Raw genomic sequence first — 24,464 nt, 5'->3', positions numbered from 1 at the left:
CATTTATTATATATGGATGACATCAAACTATATTCTGGCAATAGGCAACAAATGAACAGACTGTTAGAAGCTACTGAAAATTTTAGTAGCGATATCAAAATGAACTTCGGCACGGACAAGTGTAAAATAAATAGTATAATTAAAGGCAAACATCATGAAACGGATCCATACATACTTTACACACAACAGAACTCAATAATAGATAAAATGGATATAAACGATACATACAAATATTTAGGGTACGCACAGAGTATAGGATTAGATCACAGTAAGATCAAACAAGAACTTACCAACAAATACACAGAAAGGTTGAATATAATACTAAAAACAGAACTATCGGGTCGAAACACAGTTAAAGCAATAAATACATACGCAGTCCCCGTTCTGACATACTCATTTGGCATTATTAAATGGACAACTACAGATTTAGACAAAGTTAATAGAGTGACACGAACTACATGCAATAAACACAACATTCACCACATACATTCAGCTACAGAAAGATTCAATCTTAAAAGGAAATTAGGTGGCAGGGGGCTCGTAGACGTAAAACACTTACACAATAGACAAGTACATAACATTCGCACATACATGTACAACAAATCTAATGATAGCCCTATACATAAAGCTCTTACATTAATATCCACATCTGGCACACCCTTGAAACTAAATGATAATAGTTATACTATAGATCCGCCAATAACAGATGAACAAAAAATAATTAGCTGGAAACAAAAAACACTACACGGAAAACATCCTAACCAACTCCAACAAGAACATATAGACTCAGAGGCATCAAACACGTGGTTATCTAAAGGCAATATATACAAAGAAACTGAAGGATTTATGTTGGCCATCCAAGATCAAGTCATTAAAACTAGAAACTATCAGAAGTATATTATTAAAGATCCATCAGTAGTCTCAGATAGATGCCGCCTATGCAACTCAAATCAAGAAACAATAGAACATATAACAGGGGGTTGTCCATTTTTAGCCAATAAACAGTACACAGAAAGACATAATAACGTTGCAAAACAAATCCACTCACAGTTAGCACTTAAATATAACCTATTAGATGAAACAGAACCATACTACAAATATAAACCTACAAGTGTACTCAACAATGAGTCAGTAAAACTGTACTGGGACCGAGACATCATTACCGACAAAACCACGACAAATAATAGACCGGATATTACACTAACACTAAAAGATAGAAAAATTACATACTTAATAGATATTGCAATACCTAATTCTGAAAATATAAGGAAAAAATACACTGAGAAAATACAAAAATATATACCACTTGCAGATGAAATACGACAAATGTGGCATCAACACACCGTTAAAATTATACCCATAATAATTTCATCAACCGGACTCATTCCAAAATCATTACACACATCGCTCTCAGAACTTGATCTTAATAAATATTCATACATCGCTTTACAAAAATCTGTAATAATCGACACCTGTTCCATAGTGCGACGATTCCTTACATCCACTACTCAAACCCCTACAACACTACACAATGAACCAACTCACTTGGCGTAAGCCCGTGCTAGGTTCACACTTACCAGCATTAGCTGAGAAAAAAAAAATATCCATAACCCATAATAATAATAATAATATAATAATAATAATAATAATAATAATATTATAAAGAGGAAAGATTTGTTTGTTTGTTTGTTTCGAATAGGCTCCGAAACTACTGGACCGATTTGAAAAATTCTTTTTCCATTAGAAGCCGACATTGTCCCTGATGAACATAGGCTACTTTTTTAAAATTTTATTTTATTTTATTTTTTTGGTTTCATGTGTGTTTTAATGTTTCCGAAGCGAAGCGAGGGCGGGTCGCTAGTATTTAATAAACTGTTTAGTTCAAGACCAATATAGAAACAAATGGCAGAGTCTGTAGATATTCCAAAGTATATGAAGGGGTCTTCGTTGAAAAATTATGTGGTAGTCTTGTAATATGTCTCTCTCGACAGTTCAGGACGAGCAAATACTTCGTTTTAGATTTTTGTAATTAGTTAAAGCAATTCATTTCGTTGATTAATTATCTTTAGCTTATAGGTCTGTGCTACCATCTATATACATATACTATGTATTGGCGCCAAAATGAGAAAACTCAATGAGCAATCATATAAAAATGACAGATTCCAAATTCAAATGTCATATTTTGTTTATTTTTAATTGTCACAGTATTTATGGCCAGACTAAGTATATATAAAAATGAATTGCTGTTCGTTAGTCTCGCTAAAACTCTAGAACGACTGGATCGATTTGTCTAATTTTGGTCTTGAATTATTTGTGGAAGTCCAGAGAAGGTTTAAAAGGTAGATAAATATGAAAATGCTCGGAATGAAATAAAAATAACAATTTTGTTTTTCCTTTGATGTGTCCTCCGTCGGACCGATTCCTTTTGTTTGTTTTATTTTATACAAAAGCTTAGATCTTTTACTTATCGATTGAGGCACTACAAAGTCTGCCGGATCAGCTAGTAGTATATTATATTTTACTTGCAAATGCAAATAATGTAGCTTAACTGGCAGGCATATTTGGGGACTAAGTTAATAAATTCTGAGTCGTTGTTATTTATTGCCCTTATTGGCAGACAAGCATACGGTCAGCGGTGAGTGGTTATCGTCACCTATGGACGTCAGCAATGCCAGTGGCAGACCTAAGCCGTTACCTAACCATTATTTATATTTATATTTGTATTTGTATGTTAGTTATATATATTAGTATAGTTTGTAAGGTGGTTAAGGTTATTGTTCAATGAGTTTTAAAACATTTTTAGGGATTGCTGGCATTTCTGACAGTATTGAATTGTTTTGACAGAATGACAAATGAAGCGATAGCGATTATTACGATGTCAATACAATTTTTTCGTTAATAATGAAAGAAAATTCGGATGATGCCAAAAGATAAGGAAATTAATGAGAACTCAAATGAAGAACAAGAAAACAGAATTACAGAATATAATAACGAAGATACGGCTAATGAAAGAAAATCACAAAATAATGAGATTCATATTGATATGACAAGATTAGGGGATGACGTAAAGGGAACTGAAAATGAAAGAAAAAATCCTAGTATTGTAGTGTACCAGTTCTATGGAGCTCAAAATCAGAACGACTGGGGGATGTCAGGTGACCATTATTTGCTTATATTGCTTATTTGCCTATATTAGTTACCTAATGCACTGATAATAACATATTATGTATAAAAGTTCCAAAAAAATGTAAGAGAGCATTTACATTGTCCGGGATGAAAGGCTTCGCATGCAGGTTACTTCGGGGGAATATGTTTGCTTTCTAGTTCTTTTTTACTACAAAGAAAAGATCTAACAACAACTATTCCTAAAAAAAGTTTGAGTGTTGACCGAGGATTGACGTAGTATCTTTTACCTCTGAACGAACTATCCTTAGTTGAAATCTAGTGAAGCATATCACAACTATTATTTCCATAAATACTACCACAGTAGCAGCTAACCCTAACACACTCCACGGGCATGTACTTTCCAGAATTAATGACGTGATAGTTCCCGTGGTATCTGGCCGGTAACCTCTTGATTAAGATACTTGCATAGTTTAGTTGGAGCATGATTGCGCGCTTGTGTGAACATAAAGTAAATTAACCGTAATGAAATTTGGCAAAACATGTGATGCCTATGTTTAAAATTTGTATTTATTATATGAATCCTAACAAAAATGTTTCGCCTTTTATTTGGGATACGTAAAATATGAATATCTTAGTAGCTAATTTGGCGTTTGATCTCTTTCACGTCATCTATTGGAAAACAAAAGTGCTTTCTGCTTAGGTAATTTATGGTAGGCAGTGGCTTGGCTCTGCCCTTGCCATTGTTGAAGTCCATGGGCAACGGTAACCACTCACCATCAGGTGGACCGTATGCTCGTCTGCCTACAAGGCCAATAAAAAAAATTTCTTCATATTGTTTCTCATCATCTTACTCTTCTGTTAGATAGCATAGATATGCAATTTTTCTTGGTTTCCTTCATAAAATTTAGTGGAGTAAGTTGCTCTTTCTTGTGAATTAACGGGTCCTTTATCTATTGACAGGAGGCAACGCTTTTGATAATGGCGCACCTCCGTTGGAATATGATCCGAAGACTAGGAATGATTTCGTTCGTTTTGTGTTCATTATAGTTTTTATAATGTTAATGTGCACAGCATCATTCACCGTACTGGTGTTTATCACGTAAGTGTAAGTTTTAATTGTTGGTACTGCGTATTTCTAATCTATGACTCGGTTGATATGTTTCACGGTATTTTTTTATCATCAAATTTAACACCAATGTAGTCTCGTCTCGTCATTTAATATGGTCCTACCGTTACTATTTGGAGATCTATAAAGCCCTACGCGAATCGACCCAATATTTAGCCAATTTTTGCTAGGCTTTCAATTTTATTATAGTGATTTTTCAAATTGTAAAAGATTCGATCTCGCATTGAAAGTGCTTGTCAGTACTATTAATTACTCACTACGAGGCAGATTTAGAATCAGCTATTTTATGATTACATTACAAAAAAAGGGGTTATAACATAATTCAGTCGGGTATGTATCGCACCGGAAGAAAATCGATGATTCAGTAGCTTTATTATCGCTGCTATGCTGACACGGCGGAACATACATACGTTCGCAACCTATTTCTCATTACAGCGTCATGTTCCCGTCTCGCAAATTGCACCCGCCTTCTCGCTGCGAAACGTAGGGACCACGATTCTAGATAGCAAAGGAATCTGGAAAGCAATGCTTAGCTTCTGCGAGTCCACGATCTCAAGGGAGAAGGCGGTGGCCAGTGCGAGAGAGACTTTTTTCTGCACTGTTTCGTCACCAGTTGTACTCATGATAGGGTTAAATAATGACATTACAGATGTTATTTATATATCTTACCCACAGTAAATGTTCTTTTGTGTTTCAGGCCCGATATGAAAGTGTTTTTTCAAAGGATCGGTTTAGTAATTGGCATACCAGCCATGTAAGTATTTTTTCAGTGTGTGTATTAAAAGTTTCTAAGATATCAATAACTGCCTTGGCTATTGTATTTTAATATGGTAGGTTAACTGATTAACTTACAGAAGTACTCGGGAAAGTTCATTGCCCTAAAGTTTTGAAATACAGAATAAATATGTAGCCTGGTAAATAACATTATCCTAATCACTGATAGCTTTCCAAATTTGGAAACTTTAGTTAATATTACCTACATACGCTAGGCCAGTTCTGATAGAAATATCGACTGTAATATCATTAAGTCTATGCTGATAGGCAGAATACCAGAGTCCCATACCTGATGATGTCAAGATGATAATAGGTGACCATGGTCATGGAGGAAGAGGTATACCTTTTTTTTTTTTAACGCTGGGGAATCCATTTACGGATACCCGGTCGAGGGGGGTAACGGACCGGGTTATGTCGGACTCCGGCGCCTCCGGAGAGGAAGAGGGGGAGAAGAGAAGGGCCGAGGTCCTTCACCTCCCCCAATTTCTCACAGGAGACTACGCCTTGAAAAAAGCGCGCGAAACACTTGCCCCGCAGAACGACTACCGACTAAACCCCATCGAGCTCCACCACACCGACTACACGAAACTTACGGTACCGCGGTGCGCGCCGAAAGTCTCGCCTTAGGCGGTACCCGTACTAATGTTAAGACGGGATCTCATCCCCGGGAAAATCCCATAGAACCTCGTCTCGGGAGACACACCGTGAGCGGCGCACAGGAGCCACCTTGCACCGCTTCACCACCGGACCAACAGTAGAGTGCCGGGCGCCCCCGCACCCGGCACTCGATAGTCCCTACGAGGGCTGAGCGGCGGCCTCTCGCACGCGCCGTCTACCCCGCCTTCTGCGCTGAGGAGCCGAAGAGGGATCCCATTCCCTTTCGCGCTCCTCAGCCTAAGGAAGAGGTAGACCTAAGAAGAAATGGATGGATTGTGTGAAGACGATATGTGTAAGAGGCGAGTGAGCGAAGAAATGGTGTATGATAGCGGAGTAACAGGGAGAAGGGCAGGTGAATGATGACGATAATGTTGGTCTTGTACTTCGGTGCAGAATTGAGCATCCACGAAGCAACTGCTGCAGGATTAAAAAGCCTAAAAAATATAACTCAAATCGTAAATATTAATTTGTTTGCTGTTGGTGGAAGAATTGTATATTCGATAAATTCATTTTCAATGTACGCTACTAGTGTATCCCAATTATAGTTTGAGTTACTTACATTGCTTCTGCACTGCAGGCTGGTATTTCCAATCAGTTGTGTTTATTTTTATTTATTTATTTTTTATTGCTTAGATGGTTGGACGAGCTCACAGCCCACCTGGTGTTAAGTGGTTACTGGAGCCCATGGACATCTACAACGTAAATGCGCCACCCACCTTGAGATATAAGTTCTAAGATCTCAGTATAGTTACAACGGCTGCCCCACCCTTCAAACTGAAACGCATTACTGCTTCACGGCAGAAATAGGCAGGGCGGTGGTACCTGCCCGCGCGGACTCACAAGAGGTCCTACCACCAGTAAGAGAATTTTATCAGAATTATTTTCAAAAAATATCTACTTGTTAGCGTCATTGGCAACCTATGTATTTCCATCACCGTCGGAAAACAATAAGCGTAATTTAAAATACTTTAGTGGCGATTAACTCTGTTCATATTCTTGATTGGGTCGGTGTACTTATATGGATCTACTAAAATATGAATAAATTCTGTTAAAATTGCATCTTGCGTCGGACGGTGTAAAGCACCATCGAATATGAAGAAAAGGTATTAGATTGAAACTTCGAGAACTTTATAGACAGATCGTTTGAATTCATTATTCTAGAGTGGTTAATTTTGGGTCCAAACCTTATACGAGTAATCAGAAATGAAGGGAAACAAATAAAAATTACAGTGTTCTGTATACAAAGTTTTTGAATTGGTGAATTGTAAATAATACTGTGTTAGTTGCATCGTTGAATCTACAGTATTGATGTGGAATGGTATTTGGTGATCCATGAAAATTCTGAGTGTATTTAGTTTTTATATGCATCATTTGGATTATTTTATCGGGAAACATACGTTCTATATACTTATATACATAGTGCATACGTTTTATAAATACGACAAATTCAGATCACGTCATTGGGAGTTCAATGAATTATTTAAAATTTATAAAGTTTTTTTTTGTTTTAAGGATTTTAATTATTGGGCTGAGTTTCGTGATGTCTTGTTCGGAGTGTGCCAGAAAAATGCCTTGCAATATTGTGTGTCTTGTTTTAGCGGTAAGTTACTGATTATCTTTTTGTTTTATCTTTCTTTTATCTGATTATCTTTTTTATTAATTTTATAGGCAACATAAGGGATTATTTAAAAACGCCTACAATAATAGAGAACATAGAATTAGCGTGATAATTTTAACAGACAAACATAAGATATTTCATTGATTTTTTTTTATTGCCCTTGTAGGCAGACGAGCATACGGCCCACCTGATGGTGAGTGGTTACCCTCGCCCATGGACTTCAGCAATTCCAGGGGCAGAGCCAAGCGGCTGCCTACATTCAGGTTTCAAGCGGCTATTTTTCAATACAATGCAATTAAGACTTTGGTCTTATGCTGAAGTATAATGGCATCCACGTTTTGGTGTGTACGATCTCCGACAATAGCTTTTGGGGTGGTAAATATAGAGCAATCAAAAACTGTGAGGCGGTAAATGCTTTTCTACGACACATTTTTTTATTGCTTAGAGTGACGAGCTCTAAGCTTTAGTTACTTTTCGGACTGACATTTCGTTCTCCGTTGGCGACCGGCAAGCTCGTCAATTTGTACCCTACGATTTTTATAAGATCGCGCTTGCCACCCAACATTAATGCCTCATTACAATTATTGTAACCTATGTATATATGTCATCCGTGGCTATCGCACCATCTCCTTCGAGGCGGCGTGTGTATTGGCTGGGACACCGCCTTGGGTCCTGGAAGCGGAGGCGCTCGCCGCTGACTATCAGTGGCGGGCTGACCTTCGTGCCCGGGACGTGGCACGTCCCAGCCCCAGTGTGGTCAGAGCGCGGAGGACCCAATCTCGGCGGTCCGTGGTCCAGGCAGCTGGCCGATCCTTCGGCTGGTCGTAGGACCGTCAAGGCGATTCACCCGGTCCTTGTGGATTGGGTGAATCGTGACAGAGGACGCCTCACTTCCGGCTCACGCAGGTGCTCAATGGGCATGGTTGCTTCGGTGAGTTCCTGCACCGGATCGGAGCCGAGCCGACGGCAGAGTGCCACAATTGTGGTTGTGATTTGGAAACGGCGGAGCACACGCTCGTTACCTGCCCCGCATGGGAGGGGTGGCGCCGTGTCCTCGTTGCAAAAATAGGATACGACTTGTTGTTGCTGAGTGTTGTGGCATCGATGCTCGACAACGATTAGTCGTGGAAGGCGATGCTCGAATTCTGCGAGATAGTGCACTTGCAGAAGGAGGCGGCGGAGTGCGTGAGAGACGCACAAGCCCGCCGCCGTCGAGCGGGGGCCAGGGAGGCGGATCTCGTCCAAGCTTTGGCCCTCTAAGTGTTTCGGGTCCCTTTCATATGTCGGTCTGAGGCCTGGCGAGGGGGGCCTAAGAAGACGACGTGCAAGCTGCTCTTCACGCGTTTTACGCAAGAGCATCCGGGTGATGGAAGGCCAGCCATCCTCGACCCACGCTGGTTCTGACCCAGCGGGGTATTTCGTAGGATAACTAACTCAAACCGGCGCCATGTAGGCGGGCTTCTGACAGCCTGCTGACCGGGAGGGTTGGTCGTCGTGGCGCCGACGACTGCCGGTCCGACGTCCCGAGGGGGAGGGTGATGGGAGAGATGTGCTCCGCACTAAACGCTTCACTCTCCCCCTTTTGCCTTTTCATGAATTCTGTCTCATGAGAGGTTCGGACGTGGGTTGTTGAGCGACAGGAGGCTTTAGTCGGTTCGACTCCGACATACCCCGCCCACCATTTCCAGTGGAGGGTAGGAGTCCGGCGATTTCCTCCTGACCAAAAAAAAAAAAGTGTATATTATGTATTTCAGACTCCGTTCTTCACAAGCAGCTTAATCTGTTTTCTAAACGATCGTTCTAAAATAATTTTATTATTTTTCATTACAGGTTATAGGAATGTCCGCAATTGTTTCGTTCATCACGGTGCATTACAACACGGAGATCTTGATGTATGCAATGCTGGCGACCGCTGTCGTTGTGTTTGTCTGTATATTACTGGCCTGTTCCAATGTGAGTGGATTTTGCTTATAAGGCTGTGAACTTTTCGATGGTTAAGAAAACAAAGCACGGACCGTAATTGAGAAATGATTAAAAATGAGACTTCGCTGTCATGTTTTATTGACGGTAAAATGTGTTGGGAGTCCACACGGGGAGGTACCCACCACCTTGCATATTTCTGAAGTGAAGCAGTAATGCGTTTCGGCTTGAAGGGTGGGGCAGCCGTTGGACTGTAAAAACGGAGACTTTAGAACTCATATCTCAAGGTTGGGTGGCGGGATTTACGTTGTAGATATCTATGGGCTCCGGTAACCACACGATGTTATTTCTTTACCGTGGAAGTCAATCGTGAACATTTGCTGAGTACGTAGTTCATTAGAGAAATTGGTACCCGCCTGGGATTCGAACACCGGCGCGTCGCTCAACACGAAAGCACCGGATGTCTCATCCTTCAGGCTATGACGATTTCGACGCATGTCTAGTGATCAATGATGACCGGGTACATTATGAGATTGGTCTACTACCCACGTCCTTAAAAATATTAATAGATTACTGCAAGATGTTGCCTAATGTTGTGACCTTGGAATGCCTAGTTGGATGGTCTGCGACTAGGACATGAATACGATGGCGTTCCTAGTCTTGCTTAAACGTAGTCAAAGATTGTAAAGCCCCTAGCGCTTGATAGCAATGTCAAGTTCTTCGTTTTCAGTTTGACTTCACTAAATGGTTCATATACGTAATTGTCATATCAACGGCATTCAGCGTAATAGTGATGATTGTCGGTGTGACTACGTTAATAACGAACACTCACATGAAGTCGTTGGACCTCGGCCTTTTGATTGTCGGCACATTGATTAATGTTGTTGTGAGTTGCGATATTTTTATGAGATTTATATATTCTGGCTATTGAAGTAGTTTTACAACTGAATATCTTAAATTGGTGGTAAGACCTCTTGTGAGTCCGCGTGGGTGGGTACCACCGCCCTGCCTATTTCTGCCGTGAAGCAGTAATGCGTTTCGATCTGAAGGGTGGGGCAGCCGTTTTAACTATACTGAGATCTTAGAAATTATATCTCAAAGTGGGTGGCGCATTTACGTTGTAGATGTCTATGGGCTCCAGTAACCACTTAATACCAGGTGTGCTGTGAGCTCGTCCACCCTCCTAAGCAATAAAAAAATATCGTTGCAATCGTCAACATTTTATTGTTTTTTTTTTTTTTTGCTTATGTGTGTGGACGAGCTCACAGCCCACCTGATGTTAAGTGTTTACTGGAGCCCATAGACATCTACAACGTAAATGCGCCACACACCTTGAGATACAAGTTCTAAGGTCTCAGTATAGTCACAACGGCTGCCCCACCTTTCAAACCGAAACGCATTAATGCTTCACGGCAGAAATAGGCGGGGCGGTACCTACCCGTGCGAACTCACAAGAGGTCCTACCACCAATAATTACGCAAATTATAATTTTGCGGGTTTGATTTTTATTACATGATGTTATTCCTTCACCGTGGAAGTCAATCGTGAACATTTGTTAAGTACGTATTTCATTGTTAAATTTGTACCTCTGCCTGCGGGATTCGAACACCGTTGCATCGCTAGATACGAATGCACCGGACGTCTTATCCTTTAGACCACGACGACTAATTAGTATTCGCAATAGGATAATAGTGAAGCCATGATCGAAAATATGTAATAATTTTCGAGTATTATGTGTTTTGTTTGCAACGTAATATAGTTTCCAGTGAGTCTACATGGGTCACTTCACTATTCTTTCTCTTTTTCGGGTTGAAGTCGAATCTCCCGCGAGGTTCCCGTTCCTAAGAGGCACGCGGGATATGTGGGTATCGGTGGTCGAAGATATTGAAGAGGTTATGACCCCGCTTCTACCTATGTCTGTGGCAAAGTAATCTTAATTTACGAAACATGGCCGTAAAAAAATTAGTTCTGTCGAAAATTAGATTTAGAAATTTATGTTTTACTTATTTTCCAGATATTGGTATTGGAGCTTCAGACCATTCTAGGTGGTAGAGCTGTGGAACTCCACGAGGACGATTACGCGATGGGTGCATTCCTACTCTACATTTCCATAGTAGATATATTCCTCCAATTCGTGCAGATATTTGGTATTTTAGGTGATACGTGAATTTGTAATTCGTTTTCATCAAAATTAACGGAAATAATAACTGATGCGTTTTCATTTCTGTTTTTTTTTGCTTGTCCTTACTCTTCTAGGTGATATTCTGAAGATTTAGATGCTTAGCACTAACTTTGAAAAAACTAAACCCAGGCTCAACGTATTACACAAACTCTTTAGGTTAGCTTTACTGTCAGTGACATGCCAAAATTCTATATACCAAATTTAAGTTGAGCTCAAGGCAGTAATCACACATTGGTGAGGCACAAATTTATGCTTGAGGTTTACCAGTGAAAGCACTTCACCAAGGACATGATAAGAAAGCGTCACATATTTGAGCTAATATAATTGCACGGTTGCTTCAATTCAATCAAAATTAAGAATGGTCTAGGATATACAGAACTTGTAGTATCTATACTATTATATATCGGAGAAACCGCATTATTAAGACTATCGTCAGACATCATAGGTACGAAGAGCTAGGGTAACCATTTAACACGTGGGGGGCATTCAATAGATACATACATACTTATCCCATAAGTATTTAATGTAACTAGAGGTCCCGCAGTAGTCGAAATTCGACTATAATTAATTAGAATTGTAAGTTTGTACACTATTATGTTTGTATTTTATAATTTTATAATCACAAATTTCGCCAAGACTATACTATAAAAATATTAACAAAGACAAACAATATTTAATCTATTCTCAATTTGACCACAGACGTCAAGAACAAAAGTTTGACAATAAATAGTATGCATGCGTGTGTGCGTCAAATACATGGTATGTAGTGTGTGTAATGTTTTCTTTATTGATTTAATGTATCTTTTATGCATTATTTAAAAAATATATTAGCATTGTGCACTTCGTCTCTATATTCTCTATAAGTGTGGAAAATTTCATACTCCTCCGTCCGCGCAATTTTCGTAAAAAGGGATACATAGTTTTGGCTTCACGTATTAATAGATTATTAATAGCTTTAATGCAATTAAAAGGCCTTTGGTTAACCTTTTACGATAGAAAAGGAGGTGATGAGATTCGAATAATACGTATAGATTTTTGTATTCGATTTTTTTTCAAATTCGTTCAAATAATTGTTCAACATATCAATCCCTCAATTGGTACAATTGATGTTCTTCGCAGAAAAAATGGGTGAAACAGGGATATTTAGGGCGCGAGATCATTCATTCACAATATAAAATATCGAAAATTATTATTGAACAAAATAGAATCGAACGAAGCCAAACAAGGATCCGATACAAACAAAAAATATTGGAATATTGCGGTCTTCATAAATTCGACGGAGCAGAAGTTGTAGTTGAACCGAACGAAATATCAAAGGTACTTATGAAACACGATAGAGGGTAGATGCTCCGGGTTTGCCCGTTGGTGTAGAAAGATAAAACGCAGGGTCGTAACAATTATTTATCGTTTCTATTTTGGGGGCTTTTGGGACTTTGATGATAATTATTTGGTATACTTTGGTTTCTCATCGTTAGAGTATTGGTAGGTATAGGTATATTGGTATAGGTGCACCCGCATGAGCGTACTGCCATGCTGCCTATTTGATTCATCCCATGTATTTAGGAATTAAGTATATTTCAAATTAAAGTCTTCGAAGTGTAGGGAAATATAGTAATCATAATAAAACTAAATTATTTACCTAAGCTGGTAGATGAGGTCGGAGCTCATCTAGAAAAGGTAATTGGTGCCTATAGAAATCACACCTAAAATACCAGTATCTACTGCTACACCTACACCAGAAACAAAATAACGATTTAGGGGATCCGGCGTAGATTTAGCGAAGCATTGCTTTTGCAGATGTTAGCAAAGTCTCTCATGCTGAGCCCCGTGTGCTCGCCTACTAGTTTGGTGAAACCAGAACCAAGGTAGCCGGGTAGGAAAAAAAAAACAATGTTTGAACCAAGAATGTATTGAGGTTTGGCCTTAATAGGATGAGAGGTCATCAGTGTGCTTAGTGCGAGTTTTTTAACGCATCTCGATAGCTTTAATGTTAAGCCAATTTAGTATTGCAGTTGGAACAGCGCCCCTAACGGCAAACGTACGCGAACGATCCCATTTCATACAAATATGAGCTAACTTTTACGCTATCGAGAACGTTAACAAACTCGCACTAAGCACACAGAGCTCTTGTCGCAAATTTCACTTTCTCAATTTGGTCGGCTGGTGTATAAATTTCCTATTGTAACTAATCACTAATCTCGAATTTTCGAAAGTCAGCCAAATCTTTCGGACCATAAGTGCTAAAATGCGTAAACGTAACAAATAAATTGAAAAATTGGAATGTGGCCAATATATAAATGAACAAACAACATTTTGTAGCCAGTCCTGTTATTAGTATAAAAGATATATGTGTAAGGAAATTGAATCTCGACCTCGGCGGCTTCGTGCCAGTTTGTCATCTCGACGACGGCGGTCGATTAACTTTATTTTTTGCGCTTGATGCAGTTTTTATAAACATTTTCAGCACCTGGCGTTTGTGAAATGAATTCTTGTTCGGTTTTTAGAACAAAGTCTTTACAAGATGTCAAAGTTGTTGGACTAATGGCATTTAATCAGGTTCTTTTAAGCTATTGCATAGCTTTTATCGCGGGCCTTGAGCGCGGCGACCGAATCATGGAATTCCGTAACGAAAAAACCTAACACCTCTCACTCCGCCTAACATGTAGCTCGCGTTCAATAAATTCACACGTTGCGCTTGTGTAGTGTTTGTGAATAAGCGCGTGGCGTGACGTCACACTACATGCGCATCATGAAAAGTCTGCCCATCTCTCTCTCGCGCGGTCTAGCTTATGAGTGTGAAGGGGACAGTTAAGGCTTTGCTTTTATTAATGTTTAATATAGCGTGTTCTTGTTTTATTATTGTTTTAATATTAAATTATCATTGTCTAATTATAATTGCATAAGTTGATAAAAAATGCTATGCAATAGCTTTACCGCGGTAGTTCCCGAGTGCTACAGGTTTTTTTTTTATGCTGTATGCCGTTTGCTCGTCTGCCTACAAAGGCAGACGAGCATACGGCCCACCTGATGGTGAGTGGTTACCGTCGCCCATGGACTTCAGCAATGCCAGGGGCAGAGCCAAGCCGCTGCCTACCGTTAAAAATGCCATTCAGCCATTATAAATGTAATTTAGGCTTTGTGCAAGGTAGTGGTATTTATTCTGCATATTGATGTGCCCCTGACTTAGTCTAGTCATCGCCAATATCTACATTGTACACTACAGGACATAGGCAAAATTTTCAAAGTCTGTGGCAGCTGTAGTGTGCCAGCATCTAAAAGTATAGATTAGTCAAGTGTTGGATTATATAGGATAAAATGACCGTTATTACATATACAATAGAGTACAACGAACTTAGACTGAAAATGATGATGCTTAATTCAATTCCCTTTACTAAATTCTGATTTCATGAAATGTCAAATCAGCGACGATATCGTCTGAAGTTTATTGTACTCATTGAGACAGGCAACTTCAAATTCAAAAGCAAAAAGCTATTGTAATCGCAAATAAGCACGATATTAAATTTGATTTTACGATTTTTATTTATTTAAATAAACGTTGCCGTATCATTTATCAGCAGTATGACTTGTATGTATGATGTGTTTTTGAAAATCGTTTCCCAGCACCCTGTATATTTTTAGGACAATCAATCTTAAATACTGTACACCATTATGTCGTGGTTTGATTAAGCCTATTTTCAGTATAATAGAGTTGTATGTAGAGGCATAATGTGTAGCTAATGGACCAAAAGTTAGCCCGACGTTGAAGCCTCTATGGAGTCTCAGCTGTTGTCTAGATTGTTACAATCGATATATATGTATTCTGGTTACTGGAGGTGTATTCGGACCAATGACTTTTCTTTGATTATTTTTTTTTGCTTCTCTTAGTCTTTGTGATACAAAAACCCATCATCTATTACTTCAAGTAATGTAACCGCCATCGATTGTGTGGATAGAGAGCCGAATATTCTTCGAGCTGAGATTGTGGCTGCTTTGCGCTCGCTGAAAAATGGGAAAGCACCTGGCCCTGACTTGATATCAGCGGAAATTCTGAAGGTGCTAGGTGATAACGGAATTACTGCTCTGCACTCCATCTGCAACAAAGTGTGGGCGGATGGTGTGTGGCCAAGTGACTGGACTAGGTCGATTATTCTTCCCTTGCACAAAAAAGGCTCAACGAAGCAATGTGATAACTACCGCACGCTTGCACTCATCTCCCACGCCAGCAAGATCTTACTTTACATACTGAACAACCGGATTTGTTACTACCTGGACCAACAGATTCCGCAAGAACAAGCCGGTTTTGTGAAGGGAAGAGGCACGCGTGAGCAAATTCTTAACGTGAGGCAGCTAATCGAGAAGGGTCGCGAATACAACGTTCCATTCATCATGTGTTTCATCGACTACAGCAAGGCTTTTGATTGTGTCAACTGGAGTTCCTTGTGGAAGGTATTGAATGTTCTTGGTGTACCCAATCATCTGATAGTGCTGGTACAGAGCCTGTATATCTACAGTCAGGGAGTTGTCAGAATCGATGAAGCTGTGTCCCAACCGTTCTGTTTTGGAAAAGGTGTCCGGCAAGGTTGCATACTGTCACCTATACTTTTTAATGCATAATCATATGGAGAGTACATCATGCGGCAGACTTGTGAAGATTGGTCCGGAGGTGTGCGCATTGGTGGAGCTCATATTACAAATCTCCGATATGCCGATGACACGACACTGCTAGCTGCAGACGAATCTGAAATGTCTCTTTTCTTCAGCAAAATGGAACGTATCAGCAACAGCCTAGGCCTCTCCATAAATAGATCAAAAACGAAATTAATGGTGGTGGATCGTGCAAATGTTCTAAGATTGAGTGGGGCGCTTGGATTAGAGGTTATAGACGAATTCGTGTATCTCGGGTCCTGCATCAGCAACAAAGGCTCATGTGAAACTGACGTGCGCCGACGTATCGGAATGGCTAAAAGTGCGATGTCTCAGCTACAAAAGATCTGGAAGAATAGAGGGATAGGCTTGAAAACTAAAACCAGACTGGTGCGGACTCTTGTTTTCTCTATCTTCTTGTATGGAGCTGAGACATGGACGTTGAAAGCAGCAGACCGAATGCGCATCGATGCTTTCGAAATGTGGTGTTGGAGACGCATGCTAAGAATTCCGTGGACAGCCTTCCGGACTAACGTGTCGATATTGAAGCAACTGGGCATCAAAATCAGACTGTCTACTGATGTCTGAAGCGGATCCTTGAATATTTTGGTCACATTGCGAGGAAAGACGGCGATAGCCTGGAAAAACTTATGATCACAGGGAAAGTTGAAGGCAACAGATCTAGAGGCCGCAGCCAGACTCGTTGGTCCGATCAGATTCGCACCGCTTTGGACAGTACAGTGTACAGCGCGCTGCATGACGCCGTGGACAGGGGAAAGTGGAAAAACATCTTAAGATTGAAGCTCATGGGTGATGGTGGTCACGACCCTCAGACATGAGGAACACGACTCGAGGAGGAGGAGGAGTCTTTGTGAAGTAGTGTGACGATAAACATCGTTGAGTATCGAATTATAGATCACGAAAGTATTTTTTGTTTGATTCAGTGGTGCAATAGTTAGCGCCCCTGACTACTGGACTGAGGGTCCTCGGTTCGGATCCCAAATCAGCCAAACGATCATGTGATGAACAGGTTTTCTTTGATCTTTGCTTAGTTTTTTAATATTTTAATATTTAAACATAAATAAAATATGTTTATCAATCTCTTGTTCCTAGTACAGGGAATCCAAGCTTGGGACCTTTTCGGGACCAGGTAAATGTGTATGTTTTTATTATCGCTTAGATGGGTGGAATAGCTCACGGCTCCTCTGATGATGCCGAAGCCCGTAGACATCTGAAACGTAAATGCCGTCACCTACCTTGAGCCATGCGTTCTAAGCTTTCAGTTTTTATAGTACAACGTCTGCCTTACCTACAAACCGGCGTCCTACGACCTACCAACACCACCAATAAAAGCCTGTCTCCAGTTATTACTATTATCTGAGATTGGATCCGAAAGGTCAAGTATCTTGTATGAAAATGAATCATTGATCAATAGTAAAAAAGTAGGCAAGCTTTATAAACTTAAACATTGAAATTAAACAATTTCAATGTCAGACACATCGTAATAACCGCGAGTGTCGCCTCTACATCGATAGGTTCTCTCAGGATCCGCTTATAACGTTATAGCGTCAGAATATTAGATTCCACCCATCATCGGCTGTACAATATGCAGTGTGAGTTGTGAACGAAAGGCGGGTCTGATTTATGTAATCTTAAAACTATAAGCTAAGAACACACATACAAAATTTTGCGTGACCTTGTATCATCGAAATCTCTTAAATTTGTGGTAAATTTTGTGTTGTCATCTCACGATTTTAATTATTACGCATGTTCATCGCCAACCCGTGAATGTAGCCACGGATAATCAATGTTTTAATACAAAAGTGATTTTTGAAATGTTGCCTTCTGGTATATTCGAGAACATTCTAGTATTGTCACTAGTTAGATATATTCGATGACTTATTTGAAATGTCGATCAGTTTTAACACCTCGTATCTTTTACCGGAAAATAAGAAGTTATATTAGTTCTGGAGAAACTTAGATAAATGTTAACCATCTGTGAGTGAGTTTTGTACACATTTGACAGTACGATGTTATACACAGACATATGTATGTTTATTTGTTGCTGATTAAGTAATTTTAATCATATGTTCTTAGTGGTGGAATAATTAGTTGTATGTTATTTTGGATTGTTTTAAATTACGCAGCTATCCACATTAAAAACTCCATCATTTAATGGGTACTTACCATGGTTTTCACGTTTAACGAGCTCTTGACATTTGATCGGTGCTGCGAGTCATGTGATCTTGATTCGTGGACTCGTAATAACCGCGATTAAAAAAATAGTGTGGGTATCTGTTTATTGATAATGAGTAAGTAATAAGTGAGATGTGGTGTTGGCGAAGAATGCTCCGCATACCGTGGACCGCCAAGAGAACAAACAAATCTGTCCTCGAGCAACTTCGTATAGAAATGAGACTGTCGACGATTTGCTACCAGAAGGTTCTTGGTTACGTTGGTCACATTGCTCGGCGGCCACCAGACAACCTTGAAAGATTGACTGTGGTGGGCAAGGTAGAAGGGAAAAGACCCGCCGGCCGGCCACCAAACCGTTGGTCGGATCTGATAACTGCGCTCACTGGGCTCTCTGTTGCGAACGCCCTGAGATAAGCCGAAAACCGAAGCAAATGGTACAAAGAGCCACGGATGGCTTTCAGAGACACGACCTTCAGCAATGAAGTATCCGACTAAGAAGAAGAATAAGTGTAATCGCTCATAGCTTGTAGAACATCTAAAATGTAAGTTCCGATTGATTGAATCTCAGTACTGATTGAGTTTCGCTTAGGGTCATACGTACTTATCGTTTGGAGACGTTCGGCGAGACCATTCGACATATACGTATTTTATATGCTACTAATACTTTATGTGTATATAATGTTGTAAGTAATGCTAACAGTTTTTCAATGATTCTCCTACGATCGAAGCGGATTCCTGAGCTAGTCAACTATTTGAAAATGTTCTTTTTCTTTCATTTTTCGTGAACCGTATACATAATTAAAACTTCTCGTGTGGCTTAATCACGGACGATGGTCAGTAGACTGGTACCGTCTGGTTGGTACGGTCAATAAAAGTGCCATACGAAACCCTAAAACTGATTGATTGTAATTGATTTAATTTTTTTGTCAAATCTATTCCTTCGAATCTTCCTTCTAATCGATTTTTAATGCGCCCTCACTGGACTAATGTAAATGTATGATATGATTTACTTACTCTTGTCAAACGGTGATATACAGCAAGTAGTCAGTTGAGTTTAGGATTGTGCACAGATTTACAGTTAGCTAACCTTGAGCGTATCTAATAACACGCACGTATTTTTTGTTAGTGTGTGATCGTATTTCGAATATACCACGCGTAGACCGTGCATTTAAAACTACCAAGTAATCCGAAATAATTATTTTCTTTCAAAAGCGTTCATGGATAAATGTAAAAGAAACAGAACATATTATTTCATACCCATTTTGATAGTGACTATTGACTCACATTCAGATAATTGTTTAAGGACCGGGAGCTCTAAATATATCCCCAATTATAAGAAATTAGCTGAAAATATGGACAACCAAGTTTCACACTGAATTATATTTATCATTATTATGTATGACACCAACAAAATCCATATATATAAAAATGAAACCCGTTTTCCGTTGTCACGACATAACATGAAAACGGCTTGACCGATTTGGCTAATTTTGGTCTTGAATTATTTGTGAAAGTCCAGAGAAGGTTTAAAAGGTATAAAAATATGAAAATTCTCGGAATTAAATAAAAATAACAATTTTGTTTTCCCTTTGACGTGTCCCCCGTCGGACGGATTCCTTTTGTTTGTTTTAAGTTTATTCTATATAAAAGTTTAGGTCTTTTATTTATCGATTGAGGCACTACGAAGTCTGCCGGGTTAGCTAGTAAAGTTATAAATAGTAAACCCTATTTATATCTGTTGATTATCTGTAAAATTTGCGCCTTCGGTGATTTACAAATTTAGTATTGCGCTCTCAAGGACAAACAGGTTGCCGACCCCTGCTTTAAATTTTAGTATAGATGTAAAAGCTTATTTTTCTTTGAAAAAATAATAATAATGTGGTTTTATTTTGATCGTATTCAAACGAATGAATTAACCTATGAACATTTGTAAGTATTTTGTTCTTTAACCAGATTTGACTTATCTTTTGTACTATTTCTTTGAGTTTACGAAAAGGTTTCTTAACTTTAATATACTACCAGCGCTCTTCAAGTTTAATGGCTTTGATGTTCTGCATGCTATTATAAGGCTTTCGTTACTAAATTTGTTTGTGGAACTCTAAAGCCTTTCATTGCGTCTACCACTATTTACTTTGCACTACCTTTGGTTGACTGGTGGAGAATGCCTTAGGCTTAATGCCAATGTAAATTTTACATGAAGTGTAATAAATCTATATATTAATACGTGAAGCAAAAACTTTGTATCCCTTTTTACGAAAATTGCGCGGACGGAGGAGTATGAAATTTTCCATAATTATAGAGAATATAGAGAAGAAGTGCACAATGCTAATATGTTTTTTAAATAATGCATAAAAGATACATTAAATCAATAAAGAAAACATTACACACACTACATACCATTTATTTGACGCGCACACGCATGCATAATATTTATTGTCAAACTTTTGTTCTTGACGTCTGTTGTCAAATTGAGAACAGATTAAATATTGTTTGTCTTTGTTAATATTTTTTATAGAGTAGTCTTGGCGAAATTTGTGATTGTAGAAGTATAAAATACAATCTTAATAGTGTACAAACTCACAATTCCAATTAATTATAGTCGAATTTCGACTACTGCGGGACCTATAGTATTAATAAATAAAAGCACAACCGTTTTAATTAATGGGTAATTCGAATGTGCCCAGAAATTGTTAATTCGTACCCGTCATTATCATGTAGTAGTAACTACGCACAGCTCTACATGTAGAGTATGTATCGTGTAGACATGTAACTAGGGGGAACAGGGTATAACGCTACGCGCTACGGCTGTTGCTACGAGCAAGTAATTCCGTAGATATGTTCATTACACACAGAAATGTAAAATGTGGCATACATTTTCACCTACTACAACTTCTGGTGTGTTCTGACAGATGTATTTTAGAATTTAGAATTTCGTCTCTTAAGTACTGTATTGAGTACTGAGATGGTCTGTTGTAAGAATTACAGTCTATCAGAGTTTTAAAAATTAATTTTTTTGTTTGTATTTCACTGTAAGCTCACTTTTTTTTTTGGTCAGGAGGAAATCGCCGGACTTCCGCCCTCCACTGGGGATGGAGGGCGGAGGGGGAGCATGTCAGAGTCGAACTGACTATAACCTCCTCGCTCAACAACCAACGTCCAAACCTCGCATGAGACAGAACTCATGAAGAGGCAAAGGGAGGAAAGTGAAGCGTTTAGTGCGGAGCACATCTCTCCCATCACCCTCCCCCTCGGGACACCGGACCAGTGGTCGTCGGCGCCACGACCACCAGCCCTCTCGGTCGGCATCTGTAAGCTCACTTGGCAATCTACAAGCATAGAAATATGAAAGCTTTAGTATTTAGATAAACGACACGCGATAAATAAACAAACGAACAAGTAAACGAATCTTTTTATTTTATTTATTGCTTATATGGGTAGACGAGCCCACAGCCTACCTGGTGTTAAGTGGTTACTGGAGCCCATAGACATCTGTAACGTAAATGCGCCTCCCACCTTGAGATATGCGTTCTAAGGTCTCAGTATAGTTACAACGGCTGCCCCGTCCTTCAAGCCGAAACGCATTACTAATTCACGGCAGAAATAGGCGGAGTGGTGGTACCTACCCGTGCGGACTCACAAGAGGTCCTACCACCAGTAAAGTGGTAGTGTTTTTATAGAAGCAAAAACGAAAACATGTCTCGCTTAGTAAATATCAGAATGGACTTGTGTTTTACACTCGTTGCTCTTTCTAGTTACCGAAGCGATTACGCAGCGGCGTCTGTTGTATAAATAAATAAAGAGAAAACGCTCGGGGACGCTCGGATCGGCGCGTCCATTCCGTGACGATTGAAAACTAGCTCTGACCATTACACCGTAACGGGAATATATTTATTATTACTTTTTAAAACATTAAAAATAATAGTTTAAAAAAAAACTAAAAAAATTCGCTTTTATTGAAAATCTCACTAAAACATAGAATATAAAAGTTAATAAATTTGAATTAAAAATAGTGTAAGACAAAATGTTTTTATTGTAAAAAAAAGCGTGGGATGCATGGTATCAGTAGTTGGCGGCTTCCCCCCGGTGAAGGTCAAGGGGCGACCTGAGGGGGTGAGGCCGCGCGGCGCGCTACCAGCACTCTAGCGCGCTGCCGTGGAGTGATTAGAGCGACCGGTCGACGGTGTATCGCGTCCCGACCCGGCAGGCTGGTTCTGGTCCAGCGGGGTATTCCGGGACACCAGCGGCACCGTCTGGGCGGCCCGACGGGCTGCCGTACCGAGACGGCCGACGTTTCAGAGCCTTCGATTCGCCTCGAAGGCTCCGTCGGCTGGGCGTCCTTGGGGTGAGCCGCGCCGTCTGGTTGTAGTGTTGACCGCGGTAGCCCCCCTACCTCATCCGGGTTCTGACCTCGGAGGGGATCGGACGTCGGGTGTAAGAGTGCAGGGGAGTCGTTTAGTGGGTGGGCTCTAAAATCCTTGGGCCCGCGGTCTGCTCACAACACCATGCAGATCGTTGAGTCTCACATACCCCGCGCGCCCCTTTTGCGCGGGGACCTCGTAGGAGGTTCGGCCCTCTACCCGAAAAAAAAAAAAAAAAAAAAAAAAAAATGGTATCAGTAGTTATAAATATATTATGAACAGATATGAGTGGAAGGGTTATTTTGATAACATCCTGAAAAGCACCCCACGCTTTTTTAGAATAAAATATTTTTTTCTTCGAGAACGCTCGAGAAGTACGAAGCCATCTATTTTCAGGTAGCGAAAAAACACACATCGAAACTACTCGACTTGCCCAGAACGTTCTCGACAAATCTAGGGATGTCGAATCGACTGTACGTGTTAGGGTTGCTAGGGTTCATTTCTTTGATATTCGTTTCTGCTATTCGGCGATAGATGGCGTTACTCTTACCGGCGTAACAATATAAAATTGTTTGAAACTTGTATACATGCAAGCTTATCTTGGAAACGTCGTAGACGATATTCAGGCATATATATGTCAAATATCTTTTGTTCTATAATGGCTAACCGCCACGTTGTTATCGTGCGTTTAATAACAACGCTGGTTCTAATAAAAATACTGGCAACGGTGTAATAGGAAGTTCCGATGTTGAAAAATGCAAGTCGTGTTCCGTACAAAAACATGGAAACTGTCGCCATTCCGCCATATTGTCGGGAGATAGGTCACGCTGGGTTTTTACATTTTGAAACTAAAAGCAAATCAATTTAGGTATGGCATTGTGTTTACAGAAGGATTTTGTTTAATTTTTAGTTGTTAATGAATTTGTACGCATTCCCACGATCTTTTGATGATTAATCTCTTATTGTACATATACGGGTGAAAGTAAAAAAATATAAGTGAAGTTATGCTGTAACATATACAGCGGATATTACAGACGTTGTCAAAACAGCTACTGGCGAAGTTAGCCAGTTTTTTTTTATTGCCTTATGGTTGGACGAGCTCACAGCCCACCTGGTGTTAAGTGGTTACTGGAGCCCATAGACCAGAACGTAAATGCACCACCCACCTTGAGATATAAGTTCTAAGGTCTCAAGTATAGTTACAACGGCTGCCCCGCCCTTCAAACCGAAATGCATTAGTGCTTCACGGCAGAAATAGGCAGGGTGGTGGTACCCACTCGCGCGGACTCACAAGAGGTCCTACCACCAGTACCTAATAATGATACCAAATAGCGTAACAATGAGTGTGATAAGCGAAATTTTATTCAGCACACCTCAAAAGCCTAATGACGGGCCAGTAAATCAGTTGGTCCCGCGTTATCCGGGCAACCGCCGGTCTTCCGGCGGGCGGATGAGCACCGCACCCGGTGACTGATGCCTTCCGGGTCCTACACTTAATTGTCGGCCGTTTCAAATTTGTCCATTTGTGAGGATTACGTTTGTAATTTTTATGAAAGCATTTTTGAAGAGAAATTTGCTGTTTTTTTTGTATTTTATTTCAAGTTGAGCGTTGAAACACTGAAGCGTTTTTGTTATCAATACTGTTGCTGATTTTGCTCGGATGATTTTGTTGAAAAGATTTTAGATTCCTTGGAATTTAAGAACGCATTAATGGACGCTTTTAATGTCAGCGACGAAAATATTATAATTAAGATATCATCATGGGTCTTTGTGGACCTTTTCGGGGGTACAGAGCGGGCATAGAGACGAACCCCACTACCTGGACTTTCTACCTTTCTCGTGTGTATACAAGCGGCAGCTGTA

General features: G+C 39.9%; 1 protein-coding gene across 1 annotated transcript; it reads left to right on the top strand.

Moving 5' to 3' along the window:
• The first annotated feature begins 2,810 nt into the window (after positions 1 to 2,810).
• LOC114251635 (protein lifeguard 1) lies at positions 2,811 to 11,388 on the top strand. The gene is made up of 7 exons (XM_028185973.2): positions 2,811 to 3,155; positions 4,087 to 4,225; positions 4,950 to 5,006; positions 7,196 to 7,283; positions 9,132 to 9,254; positions 9,952 to 10,107; positions 11,236 to 11,388. Exons 1-7 carry the CDS (start codon positions 2,918 to 2,920, stop codon positions 11,386 to 11,388), a joined length of 954 nt encoding a protein of 317 aa, XP_028041774.2. The 5' UTR covers positions 2,811 to 2,917.
• Positions 11,389 to 24,464: the final 13,076 nt, after the last annotated feature.

Source organism: Bombyx mandarina, chromosome 28, assembly GCF_030267445.1.
Source record: "Bombyx mandarina strain Sakado chromosome 28, ASM3026744v2".
Taxonomy (NCBI): domain Eukaryota; kingdom Metazoa; phylum Arthropoda; class Insecta; order Lepidoptera; family Bombycidae; genus Bombyx; species Bombyx mandarina.
Note: the sequence above shows the minus strand (reverse complement) of the source record. Positions and strands in the feature narration are given on the sequence as shown.

Bases quoted from the DNA above. Each gene is read 5' to 3' on its own strand.
- LOC114251635 (XM_028185973.2), top strand. From the start codon at position 2,918: ATGATGCCAAAAGATAAGGAAATTAATGAGAACTCAAATGAAGAACAA. The intron at 3,156-4,086 runs GTGACCATTATT...ATCTATTGACAG, and splicing joins GAACGACTGGGGGATGTCAG to GAGGCAACGCTTTTGATAAT. The intron at 9,255-9,951 runs GTGAGTGGATTT...CTTCGTTTTCAG, and splicing joins TATTACTGGCCTGTTCCAAT to TTTGACTTCACTAAATGGTT.